Source organism: Miscanthus floridulus, chromosome 10, assembly GCF_019320115.1.
Source record: "Miscanthus floridulus cultivar M001 chromosome 10, ASM1932011v1, whole genome shotgun sequence".
Taxonomy (NCBI): domain Eukaryota; kingdom Viridiplantae; phylum Streptophyta; class Magnoliopsida; order Poales; family Poaceae; genus Miscanthus; species Miscanthus floridulus.
The window spans coordinates 131515549-131542642 of NC_089589.1; the positions used below are offsets into that span (position 1 = coordinate 131515549).

The window sequence follows — 27094 nt, forward strand, 5'->3', positions numbered from 1 at the left end:
AATAAGATTTGAAAAAGGATTAAAAATTCCCTATTAGTCGCCAGGGTGCTGGCTCATTCTTTCTTTATTTTGGCTATGTGTTTTTATGCATAGGTGAGAAGTGGTTTTATTGAGTTAATAGAATTCTTTCTTCATTGAAAAAATAGGTTTTATAATTCTGAATTGCGGAAACCTATTTTCTATTACCCTGGTCATTACAAACTGTATTAAGTTGCAACAACAAAATAGGTTTGCAGATTCAATGGGCAACAGGTAACCCACTGACAACACTAGGGGTGAATATGAACGCGTTTAGGAAAAATAAAATCCATATCGTTTATACCCCATTTTCAAATTTGGCAGAAAATAGGGGAAAAAGCAAAAAACAATCGAGATAACTGCAAATACAAAATCAAACATGTTGAATGTAGAAATCGGATCAAGGCGGAAAGGGATCCATGTATCCCAACCGTTTTCGCCCCTAGACAGCACTCGGAATCAATCACCACGGTACTCCGACCTTGCCGCACACTCAAAACGCTATCAAACAACAAGTAAATGTGGCATGGTGTCACGAAGACAACAGAAAAAAAAAACAAGAAGAGACTACACTGGATGACCGGATATCTAGCTGACAATGGAGGCTAAGACACACAGATATATAATTCGAACCAGAAGATGTTTGTCCTGCAGACTGGATGAGTTATAACAGCTTCAGACTCACGTGTTTTAGATCTTCCTTGAGCTGGCTCTGCAAATTTGTCTTCAATCCGTCACTGGTTGTACTACCCAGCCGAATTTCCTTGAGGCTTGGGAGAAATGCTAGACCGTGCATTTCCTCCAAAAAGTAACTGTCAGAACGTATCAGCTCGAGCTTGGGCATTCCGTGTTCTTTAAATGATACCACCTTATACCACCCTTGTTTGAGCTCCAGTACCATGAGACTCGGGAAGGATGGACCTTGGAAAAGGAGGGTTTCAATAGTCGTAACAGCCACAAAACGCAGATCTAAAACTTTAAGATTTGGTAGTTCTCCAATAACTTGTATGGGAACAGTTGATTTAAATTCGGTACAATCCAGCTGCAGCTTCAATAGATTGTGAAGCTCATGGATCCACTCAGTTACTCTGACCAGCTTGCCCTCCAGCTTGAGGCTCTTAAGGTGTATTGGCGGCAACAAATCCCCACCCAAATAACTATCTAATCCATGACCCTTCACTGACAGAGATCGGAGTTGCTTGTGACCAGAAATGGCAGACCAGAACTTCTTGCTGTATTTGCTGTACACTCCAGCCACACCAAGCTTACGTAGCTGAGTAAGCTCTTGAAGCTCTTTCAGAGTGGTCTTGCTCCGTGCAACATTGACAAGTCCTAGTGTGCGCAGGGCCTTCAATTTTCTCATTCCTCTAGGAGCTTCAACACCCCCTAATAGAATCCTAAAGAAGGCCGATTGTATGTTCAATACATCTCGCCTGTTCAAACCCTCATCTAAAGCTTGTGGCCTCCAACAGAAAAGGCAAATAAGCAAGCAAAAGAGGGTCTGCGATAGACGCATGCGAATGTGGTATAGCAAAGATGTGCAGCAATTATGCTTTCTGATGGGAACATCTTCCTCGAGAAGACTGCCTCTGGAGCCATCTGATATCTCACTATGCCACAAAAGAAAAGCATCTTGGACAATCCTCGCGATGGCCTCATAGGATACTCTTGGGTCATCAACTAGGTGATCCTCCATATCTGGAATGCTAGATTCAATACTTTTCATGAAAACAGTGCTGCAAAAACGTAGCGAAAAATATGATGATCCTTCATATTCATCGAGATGGCCCATTATATCATCTTCCTGGCCCTGTTGTCTTCTTTCCAAATCATCATCAGATGCAAGAAGGTGTTCTAGCTTCCGTAGCTTGGTGATTGTAGATGGCAATCTAACTATTTTGGTACCTCTACCATCCAGAGTTTGGAGGTGTCTCAGATTTCCCAAAGAACTAGGGAGGCAGAAGATATTGCAACATCCTCGTATAGAAAGGTACCTCAGGTGAAAGAGCTGCCCAACTTGATCAAGATGATGATCTCTTAAGCCCAAGGTATCGCCCAAATCCAGCACTCTGAGAAACCTCATCTTATCAGAAATAAAAAACGATTTCCAATCTCCAAACACGGTCAATGACCGTACATGCGACAAGTCCACCATACTCTCCAGTACATCTTTATCTCTTTTCCAGTTGCTGCCTATGACAAGATGACGTGTTGTACCTTGTGCATCGCTCAAACAACACCCTTCCTCTAGAGTGAAAGCAAGGTTTTCCTCCCTAGCCTTTAGTATGCATATTTCACGGATGAGGTCATGAAGCTGGCAAGAATCAATTGCCCCACCATATTGAATTTCCCCTTCACATAGCAAGATCATGCTCCTATCAAAAAGCTCATCAAAATACTTGTCACCAACTTCCTCTGCAGTGATGCCACGCATTTCCCTACAGTAACCCTCAGCTATCCATCTCCTTATCAAACGTTTCCGCTTAATTTTGTAATCTTCTGGAAATATGGACATGTATAAGAAAGCGGACTTGAGATGGTATGGTAAACCGTCATAGCTCCTCATAAGAACTGTCTTTATAGTCCTAAGTTTTGGATTGATGTCTAGTTCAACCCTAATGTGATCATTGACCTTTCTCCATTCTGTGGCAATTTTAGGCTTAGTAGCTAGGAATCCACCTATAGTAGATATTGCAAGGGGAAGTCCATGACACTTCTTCAGGATTAGTGCTGCTTGATCCAACATATCAGGGCCTAAATAGTACTTCTCAACGTTGTCTTTAAACACCTGGAACAAATATAATTAAGCTTATTAAACTTGAAATGAAAAAATGATTATTGTTAACTGAAAATACGAAACATCAATGATTTGTTTGACCAATAAATCGTTTTATGTTCACAAAATTAGAATTCTAGATTTCAAAATCATGAAAATAGAAAAACAAAATTTTAGCACTCCAAAAAATTCCAAATAAAGAAGTTGTAAATTATAAAGTTGTGATCCCACAAAGCTCTACTATATGATATAAAATTCATTGTATTATCCAACTTCATATTTAAAAGTTTATGAATATTTTTGTCACAACACTCAGTTATTTATAGAAGCGTGCCTCTCAAGAGTGCTGGCTCCCAAAATCAATTGTTACAGGCAGCACGTGTCCTTGGACGCATTGTTGATTTACAGAGGTGGTAAAAAAAATGTAACATCTGTGTAAACGAAGGGGGAGTCTCCAATAATTATTTGTGGTAGTGTGTTCTTGGCCCAATGTGAGTTCCTAGTGTTCGGTGCTATGGTGTAAATGGCCATACACTATTTGTGGTGTGGCATGAGGCATCACTAGTAAAAATTTGGGTATAGTCCTGGTTAGGAAACAGGGATCTGGGACTAAAGGGTCTGCAAGGCTAAAAAAATAATTAGCACAAGCCTCCAGCCCCTATGATTCGTGGGACTCAAACCCAAGACGTCATGCATTGCCTCGTACATAGCTTTCCACCACACCTACACAACACGAGACTTTGGATGAGATGCTTTTCTTTTGAACTAATCTGTGGATGATCCTTTAGCCCGGGTTAGTCCAACTGTAGCCAGAACTGATGTGCTGAACCGAAGATCATTCTCTACTAATGCATTGATTGCGGTTGGAGCGTCACAGTTGGTGTCACTACCACAGATCACAACACTACTGCCAGGTCTCAACCGCCCATCACTAGAGGAAAACGAACCACTCAAATTTGAGATCACAGCGTTTACATTCCCTCGTGCATACATACCAATTGGGCTACGCGACACATGTGACTATACAGCTGACGCTATTCTTTTAACAACACATTTTTTTATCTTATATTGTATATTTGATGATACTCAAAACAATCTAAAATGAAAAAGATGTTAATTGCAAAGTTGTAGATCTCGTCAATTGCTACAATATTGATGTTGACTTTGTCTCCATTGGACATTCTTAATCATGTCAAATCTGATCTAACAAATTATATTCAATATTTGGACTTGTATACCATCTCAAATTAAAAAATTTATCTTCATTCAATCCCATATGAAGAAGTTATGAATTTTTCTTGTGCAAAACAACTATCAGTACTAGTTCAAGATATGAACCGGTAGTGATAGGTGGACTATCACTGTCGGTTCGTGGCTTGAACCGGCAGTGATAGCACCATGCCTATCACTGTCGGTTGTGATATCACTATTGGTTGAAGCCATGAACTGGCAGTGATATACGGCAGTGATGAGGTGGCAGTGAATGTCAGTTCTGTAGCAGTGTGCGGTAACTGGCGTTAAATATAAAAATAATATAGATAATTCATGCATGCATGCAAGACCGAAAAATATATATTTCTCTATTTCAGCTTTTATGAAAATATACTTTTAACCCATTTAAATGCATATTAATATCCATAGTGAAACCAAAGCTTATATACTTAAAGTAACCCCATAAATCTGCATATAAAAGTTACCTAACTTAGTCATTATAAAAATAATAATAAGCAAACCACTAAATTTAGATCACTTAAAAATGGAATATCTAAAAATAATGCTTGTATGTGCCGCTAAATTGTCCACTTCAACCACTATTTATAGTTTATAAAAACTAACTCAAATAAGCATATATGATGTTTTCCATCAAGCAGATAAAGAATACATGTATGAGTAAGCGATAAATATATAGTTTTAGGTTGGCAATAATGCAAATCTATGCCTTAACAAACCATATACTAATGACATTAACAATTCCTTCTTAATTATATTATTAATCCATGACAATAAATTATCCAAGTTTTTACCATTGATAAATTTATTATTTTTGACAATACACTACAATGTTTCTACAATGGTAGTTTAGTTGTGAGCTCTCTATTCTTATAAAAGTTACTACTACAAAAATATTTCTTTGTTAGAGAAATTCAAAAACTTAACCGCCATGGTGCACGCTAAAGTGATGATTTAGGAAGTTGTAGTAACTAAGGATTTAGTATACTGTATATATTCCAAATTTAAAAAAAAACTAATAAATGAGAGTTAAAAAAGTACAATAAGAATTCTAACTTAAAATATAAATAAAAAATGTTGAACAAATTCGATCAAATTTTGAATCTCAAAATTCAATTTTTTTTTTTTTTTGTCGTGAGACATGGAGTATAATAAGTGCTAACGTAATTTAGGCTAGGCTCTCAACTAATCAATATATTGAAAATACATGGACGTGCGAAAACTTACCATGACCAATATTGATTAAGGAATATCAAATTAATGTGTTGCATTGGAGATTACAAAAACCTACATAGCTAAACAGAGGGAATAGTCGTTATCTTACAAAAGCCACTTTATATTCAATATTGAGGGCTCCCGAAGATTTGAATGTAACTAAAGAATATTGAGAAAAGACTGGGAAGTTCGAAAGGAAAATGCTCTCGTTTTTTGAGGTCCCAAGAGGGGTGCCGAAGAAATATGAATATTATAGATCAAGGTTCCATAAACATTATGGTCAATAACAAAAATATTATATACTAGCTAGTGGTCTAGTATTCGTAAGCAAAGGAGCAGAGGGGCTTGGGTATCTTGAATCTTGACACACAGAATAAATGTTTGCTAAGCAAGTGGTTGTTTATTCTATATAATGAAGAAGGCTTGTGGCAACAAGTTCTCATTAACAAATATCTTAGCCACAAAACACCAATTAAAATGTTTTCGATTGATTTTACTGGAGTGAAGGATCATTTATTATCTTTATGAAATTTAAGCTTGGGGACAGCTCACAAATCAGGTTATGGCCTGGAAGATATCCAAGTAGGAAGATGTCCCCTTTATGCTCAATATCCGAACCTATATAATATTGCTCCGCAATGACATGATATTGTGACAACTATTCTTGGCAATGTACATCTTAATGTCTCCTTTCGAAAGGCATTAGTCGTAAATAAGTTGCTGGAGTGGAAAATTTGGTAGCATGAGTAGCTAATATTGATCTACAATTCTAATGAGACTGTTTTTTGTTTGCTAAACAAAAATGGTTCATTCACAGTAAATTCTATGGCTGGATATATTATCAACAAAGGCACAAAAGTTTTCCATGAAGTTTGGTGGCTCAAGATACTACTTAAAATTAAAATATTCATTGTCCCAAACAGTGGTTATTCTAACAAAAGATAATTTAGCTAGAAAAAACTAGCGGCAGCAAGGTGCATATTCTGTTACTAGAACGATAGAATCCATCACCTGTTTTTTGATTGCATTTACAGCAAAATCTTTTGGCGGTTTATTAACTTGGTTCCTAGGCTTAGAACTTCCGAGTGACGTTCAAGACCTTTTCCATAGGTGGCACAAAAAGAGGACTTGAAATAAATCTTTGTTGTGATGCAATATGGGTAACAAGGAATATAGTTGTTTTTGAGAAATGCGGACTCAAAACTTTTTTGCAAGTTCTGTTCACAAAAACACGTTGATTACATCAATGGGAACATTTATTGTGGGCTGAAGGCAACATTTATTGTGCACGTCCAAGATTGTGATGTAATTTTTTCTTCCTTTGGATGGCCAAATAATGGTAGATTGAGTTTTGAGTTGAATTTTTTTGTTACTATTATGGTGTAATAAGTGGGTTTTCTCTATTGGCTACAAGAGATCAAGCTATATTTATTTCCTTTATCTAAAATGATCAATCTCGAAGGCGTCCAAATAACTAGTTACACTAAAGTTACAGCCACTTCAGGCTTGAGAAAATGAGAGAGTTAACTAAAGCACATTTTTTATGTAATTAGCGAACTATATATTACATGAATAAATAAACAAAAAGTATGTTCAAAAGACTTAACAATCCTAATACAAATTATAGTATATCTCTCATGAACCAATAGCCAAAGCAAACTCATTTCATCAGTACAAATAATTGATAATAAAGTGTTCAAATGTACCTTCTTCATGAAGAGGGCAAGTGCCTCTTCTTGGTGGAGGACTTGGAGTTTGTGCGTGTTCATGTCTCCTCCCGAACAATATCTGGCAACACTATTTTCTCTTGTGGTGACTATGATCCGTTTAGCTTTTGCCAATTGGCCTCGAATCAAGTCCCATTCTTTAGTAGATGACAGGTCATCAAGAACAATGAGACACTCATGCTCTTCTAAAAGCTGGCTTAACTTTTCTGGTAAGTCATCCAATCTCATAGTTGCTAGGTTTTTCCTTTCCTGTTTTGTTTCATTTGCTACAGTAGGATCATCTGTCAATAATTGCAAAGCTAAGGTTCTGATGAGCACTTCAGGGTTGAAAGGACGTAGAGCAGTGACCCAAGCACGCTTCCAGCCAACAAGTTCTTGGCTTCGGTAGATGCTTCGGACAAGAGTTGTTTTCCCAAGGCCTCCCATTCCCCAGACAGATATAACTTTGCAGCCTTGCATGTCCATAGGTTGACCAATCAAATCAATCACTATGGATTTCTCTGTCTTTCGCCCAACAAGCACATCATCAATCAGTGCTATTGTCCTAGTGCGATCAAACTTCTTTCCAGCAGTTGAAGTAAAGAAATTATTTGCACCAGTACTCTCTGGTTCTTGATATTCTTCCTGTATCTCACTACTAGGCGTTGCTGGGTCACAGATGGGCACGGGCTCTGATGAAAGAGCAACCTGATGAACACAAACAATTTTTTCAGAAATTTATTCACTTGTGGTCTATACAAGTTCACATTGTTGAGATATCTGTCATTAAGATATTGATATTCACATTACACTTTAAGTAAAAATAATTAATATGCCCACAAAGATATCTAATTTTAAAGATCTCCAACAAAACTTTCACAATATGTAACATTTGGGATTTGCTATGGTGCTCCCAAATAATTGTAGACCATTTATTTAGATAGATCTCGATGATGATTATTACATATTACCTCCTAGGAAGTATCAAAGTAATAGGAGAAATATTAATATATTTTTTACTTTAGAAAGTAAAAAAAATAGATAAACTATCTTGCAATTTGATTTATTATATGCATGAATACGGTAACATGCATGCGTGATGGATAATAATGTGATTATTTAGTTTAAAAGATTTTTTTTAATTCAAACAAAAGCAAACGTTTGCACACACAGCTACACACGGCTCATGAGATGATACTCACGGCTCACCTCACTGTTGCCGGGTGAGCACAACATCGAGATGCCGGGGTGTTAGAGAGATGAGATAACACCGACACTACATTCCAGATGCACTATGAGAGTGCATCTACACGACTACACCCATTGCGGATACACTACAGAGCGTGTCAGATATCACTGGCACGACTGTTCCTGGATTCAACATCAACTTCTTCATAAGGCAATAATATGCTCTCCAGATAGGATGATTTGCAGCAAGGACACCCTAATCTGTTGATTAGCTTAGATTGATTGCCATGCATTACTTTCCTTTGTGTCATCTGGATTTATTATTTTAATTATTGGGATGGCTATAATTTTTTCCCTAATTATTTAATTGTTTTTAGAAATTAAGGGATATGATTCTTTTGTGATCTTACCTCCTAGAAGGTAACGAGAGTACCACATAACATTTTCAAATAGAATAGTGATCATAATGTCATTGGGAGTCATGCATGCAGTAGATCTGAGAATGCATTCTTTTTTATGTTTGTTAAATACTTTTTAAGCTAACTACCAGGATCAACTCGTCTGTAGCATAAATCTGATAATAGATTTGGAACATAATAACAAAGTAACCTGGAATGCATAATCTGTCAAAATTACAAAGATATTTGAGACGACACAAAAAATTCGAGGGTGAGATGCAAGTCACATAAAGAACAGTGCATGCAAGAAAATATAATATGTGTGCATGCAATTTATAAAATGAATTTTCAGTAGAGTTGAAACCATAGTTTTGTTAGATGATTGGTTTGTTTCCTGTGCTACCTTCTTGGGATGTTCATTGTTGATCAACTGGCGGTGGTTCACATTTGATTTTCCCTCCACTAAATCAGCAGGCTTTGCTTCATTTTCCTCATACTTCGATATACCGGCAGTGTTGGTCCACTCCTCTGAGTTCTTTTCTCGGAAATGGAACAAATACAACAACTTGAGCCGAATATAGAAAGGAAACAAAATAATAACTGTAAGATCTTTTTAGATGGAGAATTACCTTCTTATGGAACAGATAAAGTGTTTGGTCATATGGCAGGTGCTTGAGCTCGGACATTTGGTACGGTTGTTCTGTGCATAAGCTTGCAACCTCAACTTGCTGAGTCGACACTATGACTCTGCTCTGTTTCTTGTTGTCAGGGAAGTATCTTCTGATGCATTGCCACTCTTCTACTGTGCGTAGGTCATTTATTACAACTAGATAGCTATTGCTACTCAACTGAGCAGTAAGCGTATGCACTAAATCACTTTGATTCATATTCTCCATCTTCAGAAGAACACTAGCCCCAACATTTGTTACTTCTTTCCCCCCTTGATCATGAAAATTTTCAAAGAACTGCCTTACCATGCTATGAATAAACTCTTTTGGATTGAAAGGGTGAATCAGCCTAATCCATGCCCTGCATCCATACATCGAGGTTACCCTTGGATCATCATAAACCTCATGGATGGCGGCCGTCTTCCCAAGATCACTGGTTGTTCCCCACACGGCCATCACCCTAAGCTCCACCTCCTTGGCAGTGACCAGCTGGAGGAGGTCTGCCTTGGATTTTTTCTGCTCTACGGCAGCAATCATGGCTTGATTTATGCTAAGCACTGCTGCACCATCAGAGTCAGCCTGATCCACCGCACCGGCAGGCCTGGAGTTTGAGCCATCCTTGATGAGGCGGTAGCGCAGGTTTCTGTTGCTTACATCCTCGACCTTGGCCCTTAGCTTCTTAACCTCCTTGGCAGTGCGACGGCGATCGCACAAGTTACGGGGGATACACCCCCAGATCGGCTTCTTCCCAGTGTGGAGGCCGAAATCCATGAGACTGTCCTCCACATTGTAGGCCAGGTCGCGGACCTGCGTTACCCAGGTTGTGAGCACCTTGCTCTGGCTTCGTTCCTCATCGGCTGCCATCAGGAAGGACTGCATCATCTGCAGCTCGTCGGTGATGAAGATCACGTCATCCTCAACGCCGAGCTGCAATGCAACCTCCTCTGCGGCCTTGGACTTGGCATAGCTGAGCGCTCCGCCCAGCACAGCCTTGCCCAAGCTCATCGCTGTTGCCTCCATGATTGTATTCTCCTGTTCTCCTGACACACTCGATTTGCAGAAGAAACAATGCTACTATTGTTAACACCAAGCAGCCTCGGATAACTAAGAATGAGGGAGCTGAGCTTTTGGAAGACAAATTTGTCAAGTCTATTTTTTTTCCTCACAGGAATTTTTCCTTTTAATTGTTGATGAGTTGAAAAAAGAGGCCTGCATTGAATACATAAATACAGTTTTATTAGGATAGATCAAAGACATCCAGAAAGAAAAATCTAAAAGATAAATGGGTTTACTACTGATAAGCAACTAGTTATTTTGATGAAAAGATTATATTGTTTGAGCACCCTTTGGATGATGATTATTGTCTTATTAATTTTTTTCTTTCCACAAGAACTTCTATATTTTTTTACATTACTTTAGTTTCACTTCAAGACATAAATTGTTTGTTAATCCCTCCATTAGTTTTAGATGTATAACGAAAAACAGAGGTAAACATTTTTGTTCGAATGTCTAGGACGTACAAATGTAAAGATTAGTTATGTTATTGCTCGGTACTTTTGTTTTCTACGCTTACTGGTACTACTCCATCATTGGATACTTTGCGATCGACACAGGTTATTTGTTTTTCTTATAAAAATAGTTATTTGCCACTTGCCTTGTTTCAGCTGCACCTAGGGAAAGGTACAATACGCGTGCTACTAAATTTTAAGAGACATAAGGACCAGAAATTTGTGGATCAAGCGTTGGCAACACTAGTACGTCTAGTATTAACAATACGAGTGTGTGCCTTCTTCCACAACACTTTATCGGGCCTAGCAACCCTGGCACATATCGTCTATGGCGACTTGATTGTGTAGTATTGACCCTTCCAGCCTCGATTGCATAGTCGTTTTCATCTACATCCTTGATGGCCCTCACTGTTTTGGCATCACCACCTTTCATGACGAGTACCTCAATGTCTCATCGTCATCATCATGGTGCCTCTTTTGTACCGGCTCAGCATCGACTAGCTCGACTGTTACATCGATCATGACTATCTCCAATATAAGGACTCTATTCAAGCCAGGGTCTAAGGCTCTCTGTTAGGCATAACAAGGATTAATTAGTTAACGAGTCATACCGAACGAGTGGGTTAATGTTCACAATTTGAAACCATTAATTAAATTGACTAGTCCATCAACATGTGCTCTCGCACGGGCTACAATACTAGAAGACATAAGAAATAGTCATAAAATTACTTATATGAAATTACATATTTTTCTCCTAGTTTACTTTCTAACAAATATACATAATACATAATGTAGTCTTTATCTAATTGTGATAAACTTATCAATTACTGATCTATATGCTTTATTCATCCGTATCCATATTTTTTTCTTTGCATTACATCTTTGTGTATCTTGAATATGCATTTAGTTGAATCTTAACTTAAACTATAGTGGCTCTTGTGTACCTCATATCTTATGATGTCATAAACCTAAATTTTGTTTTTCAAATTTTAATCTTATTGGTTGCTATAGACTTTTTCTTCTAGTGCTAAGTTGAAACTCTTGTGTTCATTGTACAATTTATTAACTCTCTTTTGTTTTTCCCAAAAATAAGGATTTTAGGTCGTAGGCCGCACTTTTAAGTACTATGATGGCATAAACTGTCATTTGAAGCATGCATCGTGTTGGTTAACTTAATGGTGGTAAGCTTGAAGTGGGATAGGGTAGGGGAGGTAGGGCAGTGCTAACCTCATGAGGATATTAATATTTAAGCCTTACAGTGACTGCTTACTCCAAAGGAATCTCAAAGGTTATGGATCGAGAGATAGCCACCTGTGGTCTGCACTATATATCCTCCCTTATTTTTCAAGATGTTTGAATTTTGTTGTCAGGGAATTATATATGCAATAATGGTTATACTATCAACAGAGTTATGCCAAACCCTTTAGTTAAAATGTATAAATATATCTAAAGTAACAACTTACATAATTTGTATTTTGTGGTATTAGTATTGTTTTATGTAATTAATTACCATCATTAGTATATGATAAGTTGTTAAGAAAATATTTTCAAGATTACTGAAACATATATTTACTACTACATGCATGTGTACTTGATCATCGTGATGGCACAACATGTTTGCTTACTTTAATCAATTTAATATTTTAATACTGATAGAAGCGAGGTAACGTAGAAACATATATATGTCTTAAGGCTATTTAAAAGTTTATGTAAGAGTAGATTTTGGTAATTAGATGTAGATTTAAGGGGTTATTTTAGTTTTTTAATAATTGCATAAGTGTAAATTAGATCCAAACTTAAGGGCTTATATAGATTATATGCCATAATAGAAGCTGTGAGATTCAGTTTACTGTAGGCTATTTTTTAATGGAACATAACTGTGTAGTTTAAATATAGATATGGGTCACTTTATGTTGCTTTTTAATACCTAGCCTATTAGTATCCTACTATCCTGTAGTAGTTGGCCTGTTTAAGATTGGAGCATGTGGGTTTAGTATCACATTGGTAGTTTACGAGGTTGAGGGCCGGGCAAATCGAGCCCGGCCCGCGAGCCCGACGGATTTTAGCCCGCCCACGAACCTTAGTTGACAAGGCCTGGGCAGAGATCTTTTTGCCCAGGAAATTTTTTCTTGGCCCCAACCCAGCCCCACTACAACAATAAGACTTAACTGAGGCGTTTGGCAAAGGGGCTCGGAGGCGGGTGGGCATTTGAACCGCCTCAGTTAATACCTAGGATTGACTGAGGTGGTTATTTTTATTAACCGAGACGGTCACAATCAACCGCCTCACAAAAACGATTTATGGGCTCCGTAAATCTATTAACTGAGGCGGGCCTAAGGCCCGCCTAAAAAAATAGGGCCATTTTCGGAGGCGGGCCTCTTAAGAGGCCCGCTCCGTTAATAAGGCCGAGCCCAATAGAAGCTCATCTCGGCCCGGATACGTCACGGTATATAAAGAGATGAAACCCAAGCTCCCTCACTCAGCCTCTCTCCCCCACTCAGCCATCTCTGTCCCTCCTTGAGCACTCCGTCCCTCCCTCACTGAGCACGGCGGCCGGCGGCGGTGACCCTCCCTCCGCTCCGGCGCGGCGCCCCTCCCCTCCGGCGCGGCGCCCCTCCCCTCCCTCCCTCCCTCTCTCTCAGGCAGGCGCGGGCGCGGCTGGCGAGGCGAGGCAGGCCACGGCGTGGGCGCAAGCGCGACGAGCGGCAGGGGCGCGGCCAAGGCCGAGGAGGCGGCACGGGCGTGGGCCCGACCGAGGCGGCAGCGCCACTCCTCCGGCGCTCCTACTCCACCTCTTCGTCAACTCCGATGTTGGGAGGCCGAATCTGGTGGCGGGGAGGCCGGATCCGGCGAGTGACGGCGGCGGCGCAGGAGCGGGCGTGGCCGAGGCGGCGGCGCCGCTCCTCCTCCGGTGCTCCTACTCCACCTCTTCGTCAACTCCGGCGTTGGGATGCCGGATCCGGTGGTGGGGAGGCCGGATCCGGTGGCTGGGAGGCCGGATCCGGCGAGCGACGGCGGCGGCAGCCCGTGGATGGGCTCAATGGGCCCATGGGTGGGCTCACCGGGCTTGTCCACGGGTTTTCATTTTTTATTTGATTTACCAAGGCCGGAATAACCGTGACCTTTGCTTGGAGGCGGATGGGATGCTCGCCTCGGTTAAGTTTTCTGTAGTAGTGCCTGAAATATGTATTTTAGCTGTTTTACACTACAAATTGCACGGGCGGCCCGCCTAAGCCCGGGCCCAGCCCAAAAAAACAGACTCGACTCACCCAGTGGGATGGTCATGGGCGGGACTTTTTGGGCCCGAAACAACTGGGCATTTTTTGGCCTAGCCCAAACCCGGCCTGGCCAGCAAAATGCTCAACTCTAATCCTTGTCACTCCAAACGTAGCATCTCCGGGTTAACCCTTTTACACGAAACAACCATGCATGAAAGTTTAAGGTGCTAGGATGTTTTTCTTTGCATTCATGCCTTTTTAGAAATCATGTGGCCCTGTTGCACATGAGGAGCTAGGACATAAGTAGATTTTGGACGTGAGGTGTTACCGATGGTATTCAAAGAGTCAACCTTCGTCGTATGTGCATGTAATTCTTTGTAAGTTCCTGTAGAGTGGTACAGTGCGTACTCCTATGTTGCCCATGGTGGGGTGGTTCTAGGCATCTATTGCTTATGTGTTGAGCTATCGAGAGTGTCAGAGCATACAAGAGGGTGAATGTATACCATAGAAATCTAGGATAGAGCTTCCCTATCCTATTTATTTTATTATTTGTTTGAACTCATGATCTGAACGAGTCGCACATACACCCTAGCACATGTTCCTCGACGCTGAGGACATCCCTTAAGCGCGGCCGATTTTCTAGCATTTCGTATTGGCTGTCTTGCATTTCTAATAAGTTGTTTAACCGTTGGCATGTCGTATGTATATATAAAATGGATTGGTTTAGATCGATCTTAACCTGATGATTCATCATCATGAAGTATTTCTCACCCCAGCGCATTGCTAGTCTTGGCCCATGTGTGGTTGCAGTTGGTGGATTTAGTACCACCTTAAAAGTTTAGGAGGGTGAGTCCTTATTGCTGCAAATATAACACCTTCTTCTTAACTCTTTTACAAGAAGCAAGAAAGAAAGCGTAAGAGGTGCTATATGTGCATGTGGCTTCATTCCATGTGAACGTGGGGCGTACAGTTTTATGGTTTTAGATTTAGAAAATATAAGAGATCCAATGCTTTTATTGTTGAGTTCGACTAGAGTCTACTGGATTGATCCCTATATATTTATGATTTTAATAAGAATTTCTAGGGTTTATTCTTTCTTTTTTACGGTGCCTCTTGAGCATTAACTGCTCCATTGGGGACCTTAATGGGGACCTCTATTTACAATTTCTAGGTTCTGTCTCTTTCTCTAGCATGGTATCTATTTAGTTGAAACCTAAGCATCCTTTTCTGACATAATGAATCTATATATTAGTTTTCAACTTTTAATTTTTTTATATGTTTTAAAGTTATAAGGTTATATTAGCTTCCAAATTTGAATAGAAAGTTATATTTTAGCTTTCAGCTTTTTATCCATGTGTTAAGTTTAAACTATAGTGTTTGTTTATTGTATCTTACGTTCAAAATTTTCAACTTTTTATTTAATTATAACAGATTCTAGAACTTAGCATATGTTCTTAGTTGTTACAATGGCTGCTTTGGCTTCCACATCGGCACTGAAGATGTTCAATTTGTAAATCCAAGACATATATGTGCAGTAGTATTGTTTTATAAAACATACAGCGCTTGAAGTTAAACTACCAAAATTGGTATATCATAATGTTTCAGTACAAGTGTATATAAATGGCCAAACGGGCCGCCAGGCCTAGCCTGGCATGGCCCGTAAACAACGCGCCACACACGACACGTTCTACCACTTGACCATGCGGATTAGGGCCATGGGCCTGGCCTCTTTGGCCTAGGCATAGCACGCCGAGCCCTTTTCCATGCCAGGCAGGCCCGATAAGCACAACACATGTCGGGGCAGCCCGTTGCTCATAGCAGGCGGTTGGTAAGAGCAGGAAGGATGCGAGGAGGTGGGGGTGACTGGGTGCGGACGAGTCGAGCAGCCAATGCGACAGTGTCGCTAGGGCAGTTGGGCGAGGAGAATCCATAGAGGCAGCTTCGCGCAGGGCGGTGCTAGGGTGGGGAGAAGCCAAGGAGGGTGCACCGGAGGGGCGGCGAGGAGCTGAGTGTGTGGTGTTGGTGCGGCAAGAGCTGGGATGGCCAGGCGTTGTGCTGAGGAGGCGAGGATGCAGCGCCACGTTGGCTAGGCCGAGCGATCGAGTGGATATGGAGAGGTGCATGGGGGGCCTGGACGAGCGGTCGAGTGGATACATAGAGCGGGGAGGCAGAGGACTGGAACTTGGGAGACATGGCAAGGGCGCGAGGCAAAGAGTAGATGGGCGTCGCTGAGCTGATGTGGGACTACAAGCCGGGAGAGCACAAAGGCAGAGTGTAATGGTCGGCACTAGTGAGCGGATGGATTAGTGGGAATAGGAGGCCTTTGTTGGGCCTATGGAAAAAAACCATGTCTTGCCGTGCCACCCAGCATGCTTGGTTAGTGGCCCAGGCATGACCTTGTGCATCGGGCTGAACCAGACCAGGCCCGGGTAGTACCGGGCCCTACCGTGCTTCTGCCGGGCCAAAATAATGGGTTTTGTGCTGGGCTGTCGGGCAACGGGCTTTCTGGACAACTATACAAATGTATAAACTAATTTAAAACAACAACTTATGAATATTATTGTAATCGAGTACTATATAACATAAATTGTATTGTGACTGTGATTGCTACATGCTTTGTTAAAACAACAATTTTCCATGCTTGATAAGCTATTAAAATAAATATTTATTCTAATGTATAGATGTTTACTTGGTCCATATAGTGAAGCATTCCATTATGCTAACTTCTAACTTAATAGTGGTAAAATATTAAAATTTAGAAAAAAATATAGCATACTTTATGGATATTGAATTATTTTTTGTAATAGCTTATATTAGTATTTGCACATAGATCTGGTAGATATCTTTGTTCACTTTTTTTTATAATGGGTTGAGGTGGAGAATTCACATAAAAATTAAAGTTGTTACTTTATATTATCTTTTATAGTTCAATATATGGATAATTTGAATGCAAACTTAGGGTCTAATTTGCATAACTTTTTATAATTACATTGGTAGGTATTTATAAAAAATTGAGATTGTGTTGTTGTATTATTTTTTAATGGCAGAGGTGGATTATGTAGATACAAATTTAGATATTTATTTTGAATTATCTTTCACAACATATATAAATTTAGGGGTTATTTTTAGTTATATTTCATAATAGGAAATGTGGGTAATTTTGATACAAATAAGGAGGTTGTTTTGAGCTATCTTTCCTAATAACGAAAGTGGTAATTTAGATATAAATTTAGGGGGTTATTTGCAATTATCTTTTAAAATGGCAGAGGTGGGTAATTTAGATGCAAAATTATGGGGTCATTGTACAAATTTTTGATAATGGTAAAGGTGGTTAATTTTTTATAAAATAGAATAGACAATGACTATTATTGGAGATGATGGTTAGAGTCTACCAAACTAAAGGCTAGATGTTTCTAACAGTTGTGAGATTTTCTAAAATTTATATTTTTTTGTAGCACGTCCGGTGAGAATTAACGTAGTACCTTCTTTGGGACATCTAATTAGTAATAGTAAGCTTTATAAAATAGAATAGATCAATTGATTATTATTGGGGATGATTATTAAAGTCTACCAAACTAAAGGACGAATGTCTTTTTAAACTAACTAAAGGAAAAATGTTTATGATTTTTATGAGAATTTCTATAATTTATATTTATTTCTAGTGCGTCTGGTGAGAATTAACCCATAATCTTCGTAGGACCTCTAATTAGTAATAACTAGTCCATCAACCCGTGCTTTCGCACAGGCTAGAATTTTAGCAGATATAAGTATTATTAGGTACTGTTTAATAATCCCTTCATTCCAAGTGATAAGATATTTTGGCTTTTCTAGATATATTATTTTTACTATATATCTAGGCACTACATCTACGTGTATAGCAAAAGCTATGTTTTTAGAAAACTCAAAATGTTTTACAGTTTGGAATGGAGGGTGTACATCCGACTAATAAAGAATTACTTATATTAAATTATATATTTTTCTCTTTGTTTATTTTCTAACATAGTAGATATAATAGATACTCTGTAGTCTATATCTAGTTATCATAAACTTATTAGTTACTATTTTTTCAAGGAACTAATCAATATATTCTTATTCATATTCATAATTTAAATATGTAGTTACTTTGAAACCGTACCATTAATCATGGTGGTTCTTGTTGCATCATGTATTTTATGAAATCATGAATCAAGATTTTAATTTTTCAAATTTTATTCTTATCGACTGCTACAATTTTTTTTCTCTCCTCAAGTTAAGTTGGAACTCTTGTGCTTATTGTATATTTCATTAACTCTCCTTTTTACACTTTTTTAAAATAAGAATTTTAGGTCATGGAGTATGTTCTTATGTACTACAATAGCATCACCATTATTTGAAACATGCACCATATCTCTTAAGTCATGTAGCTTGAAGTGCGATCTCGAACAGCAGTAGCGGTGCTAACCTCTAGAGAATTTTAATAGTTAAACCTTATAATGATCGACTTTTTACTCTAAAGTATTCTTAAAGGTCCAGAAAAATATAGCCATTGGTGGTCTGCCACACTTCTCAAGATGATTGAATTTTGCAATCAAGGGATTATATTAGTGATTATGGTTATACAATCAATATAGACAAATATTTATGTGATGAAGCATAACACTACAAATATTTATGAGTTATCAGGAAAATAATTTTTATGTGATGAAGCATAACATATGTATTTTATTGCTCATTCGTGCTAGCTCAATGCATATATTTACTTTAATCAAATCTTACTATATTAATATTGATAGAGGTGGGGTAATGTAGAATTAACATATATCTAGGTGCATAGCAAAAGCTATGAATGTAGAAAAACCAAAACGTCTTATAATTTGGAACTGAGGGAGTATTATTATCAATGGTGATTAGATCATACCTAATTGATGATAACATGTTTCTAATTTTTATGAAAACTCCTATGATCTATCTTTCGTTTCCAATCAAGTCTTGTTAGGATTAACATGCAGGCTCCAGCGGGGACCTCTAATCAGAATTTATAGTAATTTATATATTTTTCTAGTGTGATAGGTATTTAGTTCAAATCTAGTCTTAAGATATATAAACTCTTGATACAATCGTTTTTGTGTCTTCGTAAATCTATAGTTTATCTTTTAACTTTTAATCAAATCATTCCATTTTTTACATCTTAATTAGATATTCTAGTATTCTTTATCTTTTATTCAAAAATTGTTTTTATTAAAAAGAGTCAGCCTGTTCGGGAGGCCGTATCGTATCGTGGATTATTTACTGCTGGCTGGTTTGGTGTGAGAGAAAAACACTGTTTCTGGCTGGAAATTTACGATCGTTTACGAGCAAGCGGACAGGTTGAGTATATCCTGGTAGTATTGTTTCCACATAAGTTGAAACTCAAGCTTGCATTCCGAGACTAAAACTCATACTCTTGTGAAATAGTACTACTACCATCCAAAGGTTGGATAAATCCTTCACTAATCCACATCCTAGTTACTACTTCTTATATGAGTTCTTCACCTTTAGGAAATAGTGAGCAGTACAGAAAGCATTGCTTTATCTGGGGAGACAAGTCCTCGTAGCTCAAGTATAGTCGGTTGTCGAGTTCTGGAGGCAGTCCAGTCAGTGACCAAACTGGCTTGTTCAAAACAGATTTCCACTCATGCTCACTTGGGTATCTTGTGCTCGACCTCCAATCACTTTAATTGCAAGTAGTAAGCCATCACAATTTTCAAGAATTTCCATCCCAATAGTTTTCAGTTGATCAATTCCATCTACCTGCCAACATTTAATTTAAAGCTTCTTAATTATTTCTAACAACTATCAGGTTGCTTATGTACTTCTCTAAGCAAATAAGCTTCTTCTGTAAAACAATGAAGCGTAGGTTGGCCAACGTATTGGAAGTGTACCGTCCTTTATTCGAAAATAAGCACAAGACAATGCTTGGAAAGGGCCGATTTCAAATGGAATCCGCATGAATGGGCGCAAAATCCCATAAGACTAATATATGGAATCCGTGCATTGTAATTGGGCTTTAAATGTTCTCATTCGGGAAACAGGACTATACTACAGAAAGTTTTGTAGTGGCTTTCCTTGCAAAAAAAGTTTTCTTGTGGCAACAGGAATCGGACTTTAAATGGTCTCTTTGCATTTTAAATTTGTTGCCTGGCAGCTACGTGGTATTATTAGCTATAGGACGGCTAGGATAGTCGAAAGCCGAAATCTGGGCATTATCTACTAGGACGCACTTGATGCACTAAAATATTCATTTATATGCAAACTTAGGGTCTTCGTTTTGCTTTATAAGAAATGGTAGACTGTGTAATTTAGTTGTAAATTTTGGACTACTTTACATTATGGTTAGACAAACGTTATATTTAGAGGTTACTTATTGACGAAATCCAAACATAGAGATATGTTAAGCCTCAGAATCCAGGGTTCCCGACCGAGAGATCCCACGACCGACCCCTCCCGGATCGCTTGGGGGCTACACCCATCGGGTGCGCTCGCGCGCACCCTCCGACTAAGGCATTGGGCCGAGCCCGAGCATGCCCGGCGCCTCTACTTGGGACTCGGGGGTTCGCCCGAGCCCCAGGCTCCCAATTGAAGGGAGCATGGACCCGATCCTTAGGTCCTTCCCGGCACTGCCCCGCGGGCGCGACGCTATCAACCGCTCCTCCGAAAGGGTCACGCACTCGGCATGACGCAAGAAGCCAAACTCCTCCGCTAGCCTCGGGGGCTCCAGGGCTTCCGGGCTAGCGCGTCAGCTCCCCAAGCCGGCTGTCTTCGCCACCAAGAAGCCTCCAGAAGGTGCACCTAGTGAAGACTGGTCCAAGCTGACACAACCTGACATTCAGCGTGTCAGAATAGAGTAGCCGGACGATGCCCAAGGCTTCTTCGGCTCCACAACATCGCCATGGTCCACTTGACGCCACGGCAAGACCCTCCTGGACTCCGGCGCATGTAGACCATGGGCTAAACTCTCACAAACCATCATGTGCCCGACCTACCTTGATATGTAAGGGGAGGTCGGATCCTAAGACAGGAGAGGACGATTCCAGTGGACGATTCCAGAACACAATTCCAGACGATCCAGAGGCGGATTGTTGGACTCCTCTGCAAACCAATTCGTGCTCTGCATCAAGAGCAAATCCACCAAGAGAGGGGCACCGAGAGCTCCTTCACCTTCCTTTGATCGTCTTCCTCCTCTTCGGCGAGGGGGAAGGCTCCAGTGGCGGCGAGGCTTCCTAGGATCAGCGCTGAGCGATCCCCTAAGACTAATATATGGAATCCGTGCATTGCAATTGGGCTTTAAATGTTCTCATTCGGCAAACAGGACTATATTACAGAAAGTTTTGTAGTGGCTTTCCTTGCAAAAAAAAAAGTTTTCTTGTGGCTACAGGAATCAGACTTTAAATGGTCTCTTTGCGTTTTAAATTTGGTGTGTGGCAGCTACGTGGTATTATTAGCTATAGGACGACTAGGATAGTCGAAAGTCGAAATCTGGGCATTATCTACTAGGACGCACTTGATCCATTAAAATATTCATTTATATGCAAACTTAGGGTCTTCGTTTTGGTTTACAAGAAATGGTAGACTGAGTAATTTAGTTGTAAATTTTGGACTACTTTACATTATGGTTTGTAATGGCAAAGGAGGATAATTTAGACAAACGTTATATTTAGAGGTTACTTATTGATGAAATCCAAACATAGAGATATGTTAAGCCTCAGGATCAAGGGTTCCCGAAAGAGATACCACGACCGACCCCTCCCGGATTGCTCGGGGGCTACACCCATCGGGTGCGCTCGTGCGCACCCTCCGGCTAAGGCATTGGGGTCTCCAGGTCTTTCGGGCTCGCGCATCAGCCCCCAAGCCGGCTGTCTTCGCCACCAAGAAGCCTCCAGAAGGCGCACCTGGTGAAGACCGATCCAAGCCGACACAACCTGACATTTAGCGTGTCAGCACAGAGTAGCCGGACGATGCCCAGGGCTTCTTCGGCTCCACGACATCGCCATGGTCCACATGACACCACGACAAGATCCTCCTGGACTCCAGCGCATGTAGACCTTAGGCTAAACTCTCACAAACCGTCATGTACCTAACCTACCTTGCTATGTAGGGGGGGTCGGATCCTAAGACGGGAGAGGATGATTTCAGTGGATGATTCCAGAACACAATTCCAGACGATCCATAGATGGATCGTTGGACTCCTCAGCAAACTAGTTCGTGCTCTGCACCAAGGGCAAATGCACCCAGAGAGGGGCACCGAGAGCTCCTTCCCCTTCCTCCGATCGTCTTCCTCCTCTTCAGCAAGGGGGAAGGCTCCACCGGCGGCGAGGCTTCCCTAGGATCAGCACCGAGCGATCCCCTACAAATCTCTCTCTCTTACACTCTATTATAACCCTAGATTTTGGGTGCTCTTGAGTATAAGGATCATCAGCTGCTGGACGTAGGAACCCGAGAGCCTGAATCAGGATAAACCGTTGCGTCCCCTCTGTTGATTCTCGTGTTCTTGAGTCCACCCAAGACACTGGAGACATGTACTCTGACACTAATACGAACAACAATGCTTGCCGCGGTTCTGATCCCGTGACAGCTGGCGCTCTAGGTAGGGGAGCACGTCAAGTGTGATTCCTCCTCTATAGTGGCCGGAGCCACCCGCCTCATCACCGGAGCAAGCGGCGCCGCCCCAGACGGTGGCGTCCGCTTCCTAGGTGAGTTCTCCGTCACGGCCAGCACCTTCGCTCCGGGCCAGGTCCTCAACTTTTGGAGCCTAGCCTACGTCACCGACCGCTATAGCGAGCTCCGCCCACTCAAGGAGGCTCTGCCCGCTCAAGTGTAATTTGACCGTGGTTCTTCTATATGACCAGGACACTTAGATTGGCCAACATATTAAAAGTGTGCCATATTGTAAAGATTTGCGGTAGGGCACTCTTCAATGGTGGTCTTTGCTAAGGGACACTGCTCACTGTTGTCTTGGCTACAAAGTACTTTTCAATGCTGGTAATTGGTTCTTAGACAATGTAGCTATTGAAATAATATTTGTAATGACTACTTTGGAGAGAGAAGTTAAAAGTGACCAACATGCACCTGACTATTATAATACAAACCTTTAATAGTTATCCAAAAATTCATAATTGCATATAAAGTTGGATGAAGATGAACTTTATATCAAAATTGTAGTGCTTAGTGAGATCTATAATTTTATTGTTGACAAGTTTTGGATTAAAAATTATTTATAGTATGAAATCAAAATCCCAAATATTAAATTCAAAGATAGCATATCTTAAGTCATTTAGAATGCTGAATATTCATTTTATTATTTTATATTTTTAAATTTGAAATTTAACATTTTTAAAATGACTGTTCCAATGTTCGAAGTAATTTGAAATTCCTAAATTTTGGATTTCAAAATTTAAGAAGAGACTCTATATTACTTGAGATAAAAAAAATTATCATCTACAAAGTTTAGATCCTACTGATAACTATAAATTTTGTATATACTAGGTCAATATCTGAGATCATTTATATTTATAGATTTTGTCAAAATTTGATAATTTCAAAGGAAGTTTTGGCAACCTAAATAGTTTGAAACAAAGAATTTGCCAATTACAAAGCTATAGATATTATTGAGCTCTACAATTTTGATTATATTTAAAGTTTATGTTCATACGACTTCATATGCAAAAGTTATGAATTTTTTAGATAACTATTAATTGTTGCACTATAATAGTCAGGGGTATTTTGGTCACTATTAACTTCCACTACAATTGATGTTACATTTCAAATACCATCAAATTTCAAATAGCTAGATTTCATACGGAGCTAGCCATGCACTAAATCTTTCATTGGAGTGAATAATAGCTAACTTGATCCTAGTGTTTTGTTGTTACATTTGATTATTTCTTCTAGATCATAGTTTTACTGGTCTCCTTTTGCTACTCTCATGAGCCGGTGTTCCTAGCACGAATGCTTAGATTTAACGGAACTCTGATCCATATGCTTTCTATGAAAATCAAGTATATAGCCTAGTTGTATAAAGTATGGATAGACAACTAACCTGATCAGGTTGCAGCTGCTTCTTGAGCAAAGACCAAGCATCATCATTCTCTAGAGGCTTGACACGGTGTTGGTACAGGGGAGCTTGCATCTGTTAGGGTAGGTGTGCAGATCTTGTGGTGACAAGGACCCTGCTTCCAGGTTGTTTCTTGCTAGCATTTCTGACTGGGACACTAAGCACGTCGTTCCACACTTTCTGGCTCCACACGTCATCCATCTCCAGCAGAAACCTTCCACTAGACAGGGTGTGGAATAGGGTCTCCGTCAATGTGTTTTTGTCCTTTCTCAGCACCATGGTCGCCTCCAGCATGCTTGATTGCTGTCTTCAGTAGCTCAACATCGTCAAACTGTTGAGTGTTGCTTAGCCATATCGTCTTGGTCCTGAAGTGCTCTTGGATGGTTGCATCATTGAAGATCTTCTGAGCAAGAGTAGTCTTTCCCATGCCACCTGCACCGATGATAGACACGACTTTGATGTTGTGATTATTATCATCCGTGGTTAGCACTTGGACGAGCTCCCTTGTATCCCTCTCTATCTGTTCCCCAACTATGGCTGACTCATCGACAAGTGAACTTGTCCTATAGTTGGATAACTCAGCAGCAGTTAGCTTCCTTGGCTCCGGGTTGGAACCGAGGCCAATATTGAACTTGTACTTGTCCGCCTCCTTGTGGATGCTTTCCAGCCTCTGGTTGAGCTCCTTGATGCGGCTGCCTATCTTGTGTGCGAACACGGGATTCCGCAGGCAGAAGAGCAAAGGCTGAAAACAGCCGGGCGACTTATGCTCCACATTGCCACCGCCTCTAGACTCCCTCCGCTTGTCAGCCTCAAGCTGGCACAGGTCGAGGATGTCAGTGGCATCATACATGGCGTTCTTCAGCTTTGTCGACCATCTTTGCACGCTCGTGTCGGTGATGCGCCTCCTCTCGGCATCTTTGAGGAAGGCTTTGAGGCCTTCCATGTTGTCCTCCAGCTTGGTGATCTCGCTGGAGACGCCAAGCAGCATGGACACCTCTTCTTGTGCCATGTCCATGATAAGCTTCTTCACGTAGGGTGCTAAAGCATCCAGGGCGGCCGCCACGGCTCTAGCCTATCTACGTGCTAGTAGTAGATCATACATATATAAGCACAGATTTGCATCGATTATCCCTAAAGAGCACATAACATCGTATAAAAATTAACTATATAATGCTACGTACTCGGTCGTGCATGGAATGGAGGTGGACAAAACTTCGGCGAAGGAAAGTGCTCACCTCAACTTCTTATTGCAGGGCTCTTTGGGGAATGAAAGTGTGGAAAAGAGAATGCGTGAACGGATGATCCAAGTCCAGCAGGAAGCGATTCTCCATGTATAGGAGTAGAGCTGGGAGAATGGAGTAGAGGTGTACCAAGTTGACTGAGACAGGTCCTTTGTATATTTCTGGTTCATCGATGTAATATAACAACGCCGTTAAAAGATTTGGAATCACATGCATGCCCGCTTAATTAAGTCTTCACTAATCTATTCACAAAAGAAAAGAAAAAATCAGTAATCTACACAGGCGGAGCGCCGGAACTACCACAAAGTAATGAAGCTGGCCTGCTGGGGTCACATGCACGGAGGGAGTACATACATAGGCTGACATGTTTTGTTCGAACAGTGTTGATAAAACAGTGTTAATACTACATACGAACAGTGTTGCTCCGTCAGAAAGCAGAGGACCTGTATGTATATATAGGTGCAGCGCATGCGGCAAAGCAGAGGATATGGTGTTTGCCGCAGAGATTGAAAAAGCAGAGGACAACCCCGCCATGATATGTTGTTTCGGCCTTGTAAAGTCGAGCAATAATGATCCAGTTGAGAAGTTAGATTTTTCTTATGTTTGACCAAATTTATAGAAATTCACACCAAATTCTTTCGGCAGCCGAGAACTGCTTTCTCTGCGTTCCTAGAGGGCAGACGTGGGGCCGACTCCCTGTTCACGTTGGTAGCCTAGGAACTTATGAATGGTGCTTTCCGTGGATCTTCAACCTCGGTCCAGCATCTACTCGCAACCACTCGGCACACTGCGGGTCAATGGATCGAAACTGGGGCTACCAATTTAGATCGTTTAATTAGCAAGTAATAGTGTGTAGTCATTTCTTGTTTTGCTAGGGTGGGACGAGCCTTCACTATAATCCTTTACCCCCCTAGTGCGCCTTTCATGGGGCGCATCGTTGTATCACAACAAACTTTCTCCTAACGTAGAGATACACAAACGTTTTGCATATTCGAGAAAAAAAAGAAGAGATTAAATAATGGACACACGCGCACCGACGCCGGCCGGAGTGCAGATCGAATCTGCAGTTTAGCTCGTTTGCTTTCTGAGAAAGAATCAGCTGATCAGAAAGGAGGGCGTGCGAATAAAGAGGAAGGCAAATTAATAAAGGAAAAAATGCTGACTTGTGTAAGTAGGCACTATATATACACTACGCAGGCATACATGCGTATAGAGGACGAGTTGTGGCTTTGAGAATATATACAGCGAGATGGATAGAGCTCAGCATCATCATTGATTGAGCAAAGAAATATAGATAGACGAACGGATCGGAGCAGATCCAACGAAGATGTATGTACACGCACCTTGCTACTCTCTGTAGATCTCAGTTGTATACCACCACCAGGTTGTAGTCTCCTCTCCTCTCCTCTCCCTCTGGTACATGGAAATAAAAGGATTATTGGATCGCCGGGTTGCCCTTGGTGAAGCCGAAGCAGCTTTGTGGTGAATGATGAGAGTCTGATGAGGAGGACAGGGGTTGTCTGTATAGTTCGTGACGGTGGTACCTAGCGCGCTACCAAGCAGCCATCGTGTGTTTGTGAACTGTGAACCCGGAAGCTCGCATAGATATAGATCTCGACCGCCGCTGGTGGACGATAGCAAATAGCTAGACCGGGGCCGACCGATAAAGAAATTAATAAATGACGCTGGTGGAGGTACATGAAAGGAGAGTGTGAAATCAATAATGGAAGAAAATCTAGCATGTAGGTTTCTTAGAATAGGTTTTGTGTCCTATCATCTATCTTCTCTATCCTATCATATGCCTATCACACTTAGTCCTCGTGTAGGCATAGTTTTTTATAACATATTGGTCCTCATGT

At 40.6% G+C, this 27094-nt stretch overlaps 2 protein-coding genes across 5 annotated transcripts; both read right to left on the minus strand.

The window, feature by feature from the left end:
* Window positions 1–430: 430 nt before the first annotated feature.
* LOC136487252 (disease resistance protein Pik-2-like) lies at window positions 431–26780 on the minus strand. Its single transcript, XM_066484379.1, has 5 exons — window positions 26579–26780; window positions 9161–10408; window positions 8935–9066; window positions 6946–7653; window positions 431–2806 (listed from the first exon to the last, which is right to left on the minus strand). Exons 2-5 carry the CDS (start codon window positions 10217–10219, stop codon window positions 683–685), a joined length of 4023 nt encoding a protein of 1340 aa, XP_066340476.1. The 5' UTR covers window positions 10220–10408; window positions 26579–26780; the 3' UTR covers window positions 431–682.
* Window positions 19115–26627, minus strand: LOC136487253 (putative disease resistance protein RGA4). 4 transcript variants are annotated; one of them, XR_010767195.1, is made up of 3 exons: window positions 25230–26627; window positions 23980–25125; window positions 19115–19694 (listed from the first exon to the last, which is right to left on the minus strand). XR_010767195.1 is itself a non-coding variant. In XM_066484382.1 (2 exons), the coding sequence occupies exon 2, from the start codon at window positions 25007–25009 to the stop codon at window positions 24215–24217; it is 795 nt and encodes a 264-aa protein (XP_066340479.1). In that variant the 5' UTR covers window positions 25010–25077; window positions 25230–26627; the 3' UTR covers window positions 23435–24214. The 4 variants fall into 4 exon arrangements, 2 of the variants coding, with proteins under 2 accessions (XP_066340479.1, XP_066340477.1); XR_010767196.1 differs by lacking the exon at window positions 19115–19694 and adding an exon at window positions 21843–21862; XM_066484382.1 differs by lacking the exon at window positions 19115–19694 and having other exon boundaries at window positions 23435–25077.
* Window positions 26781–27094: the final 314 nt, after the last annotated feature.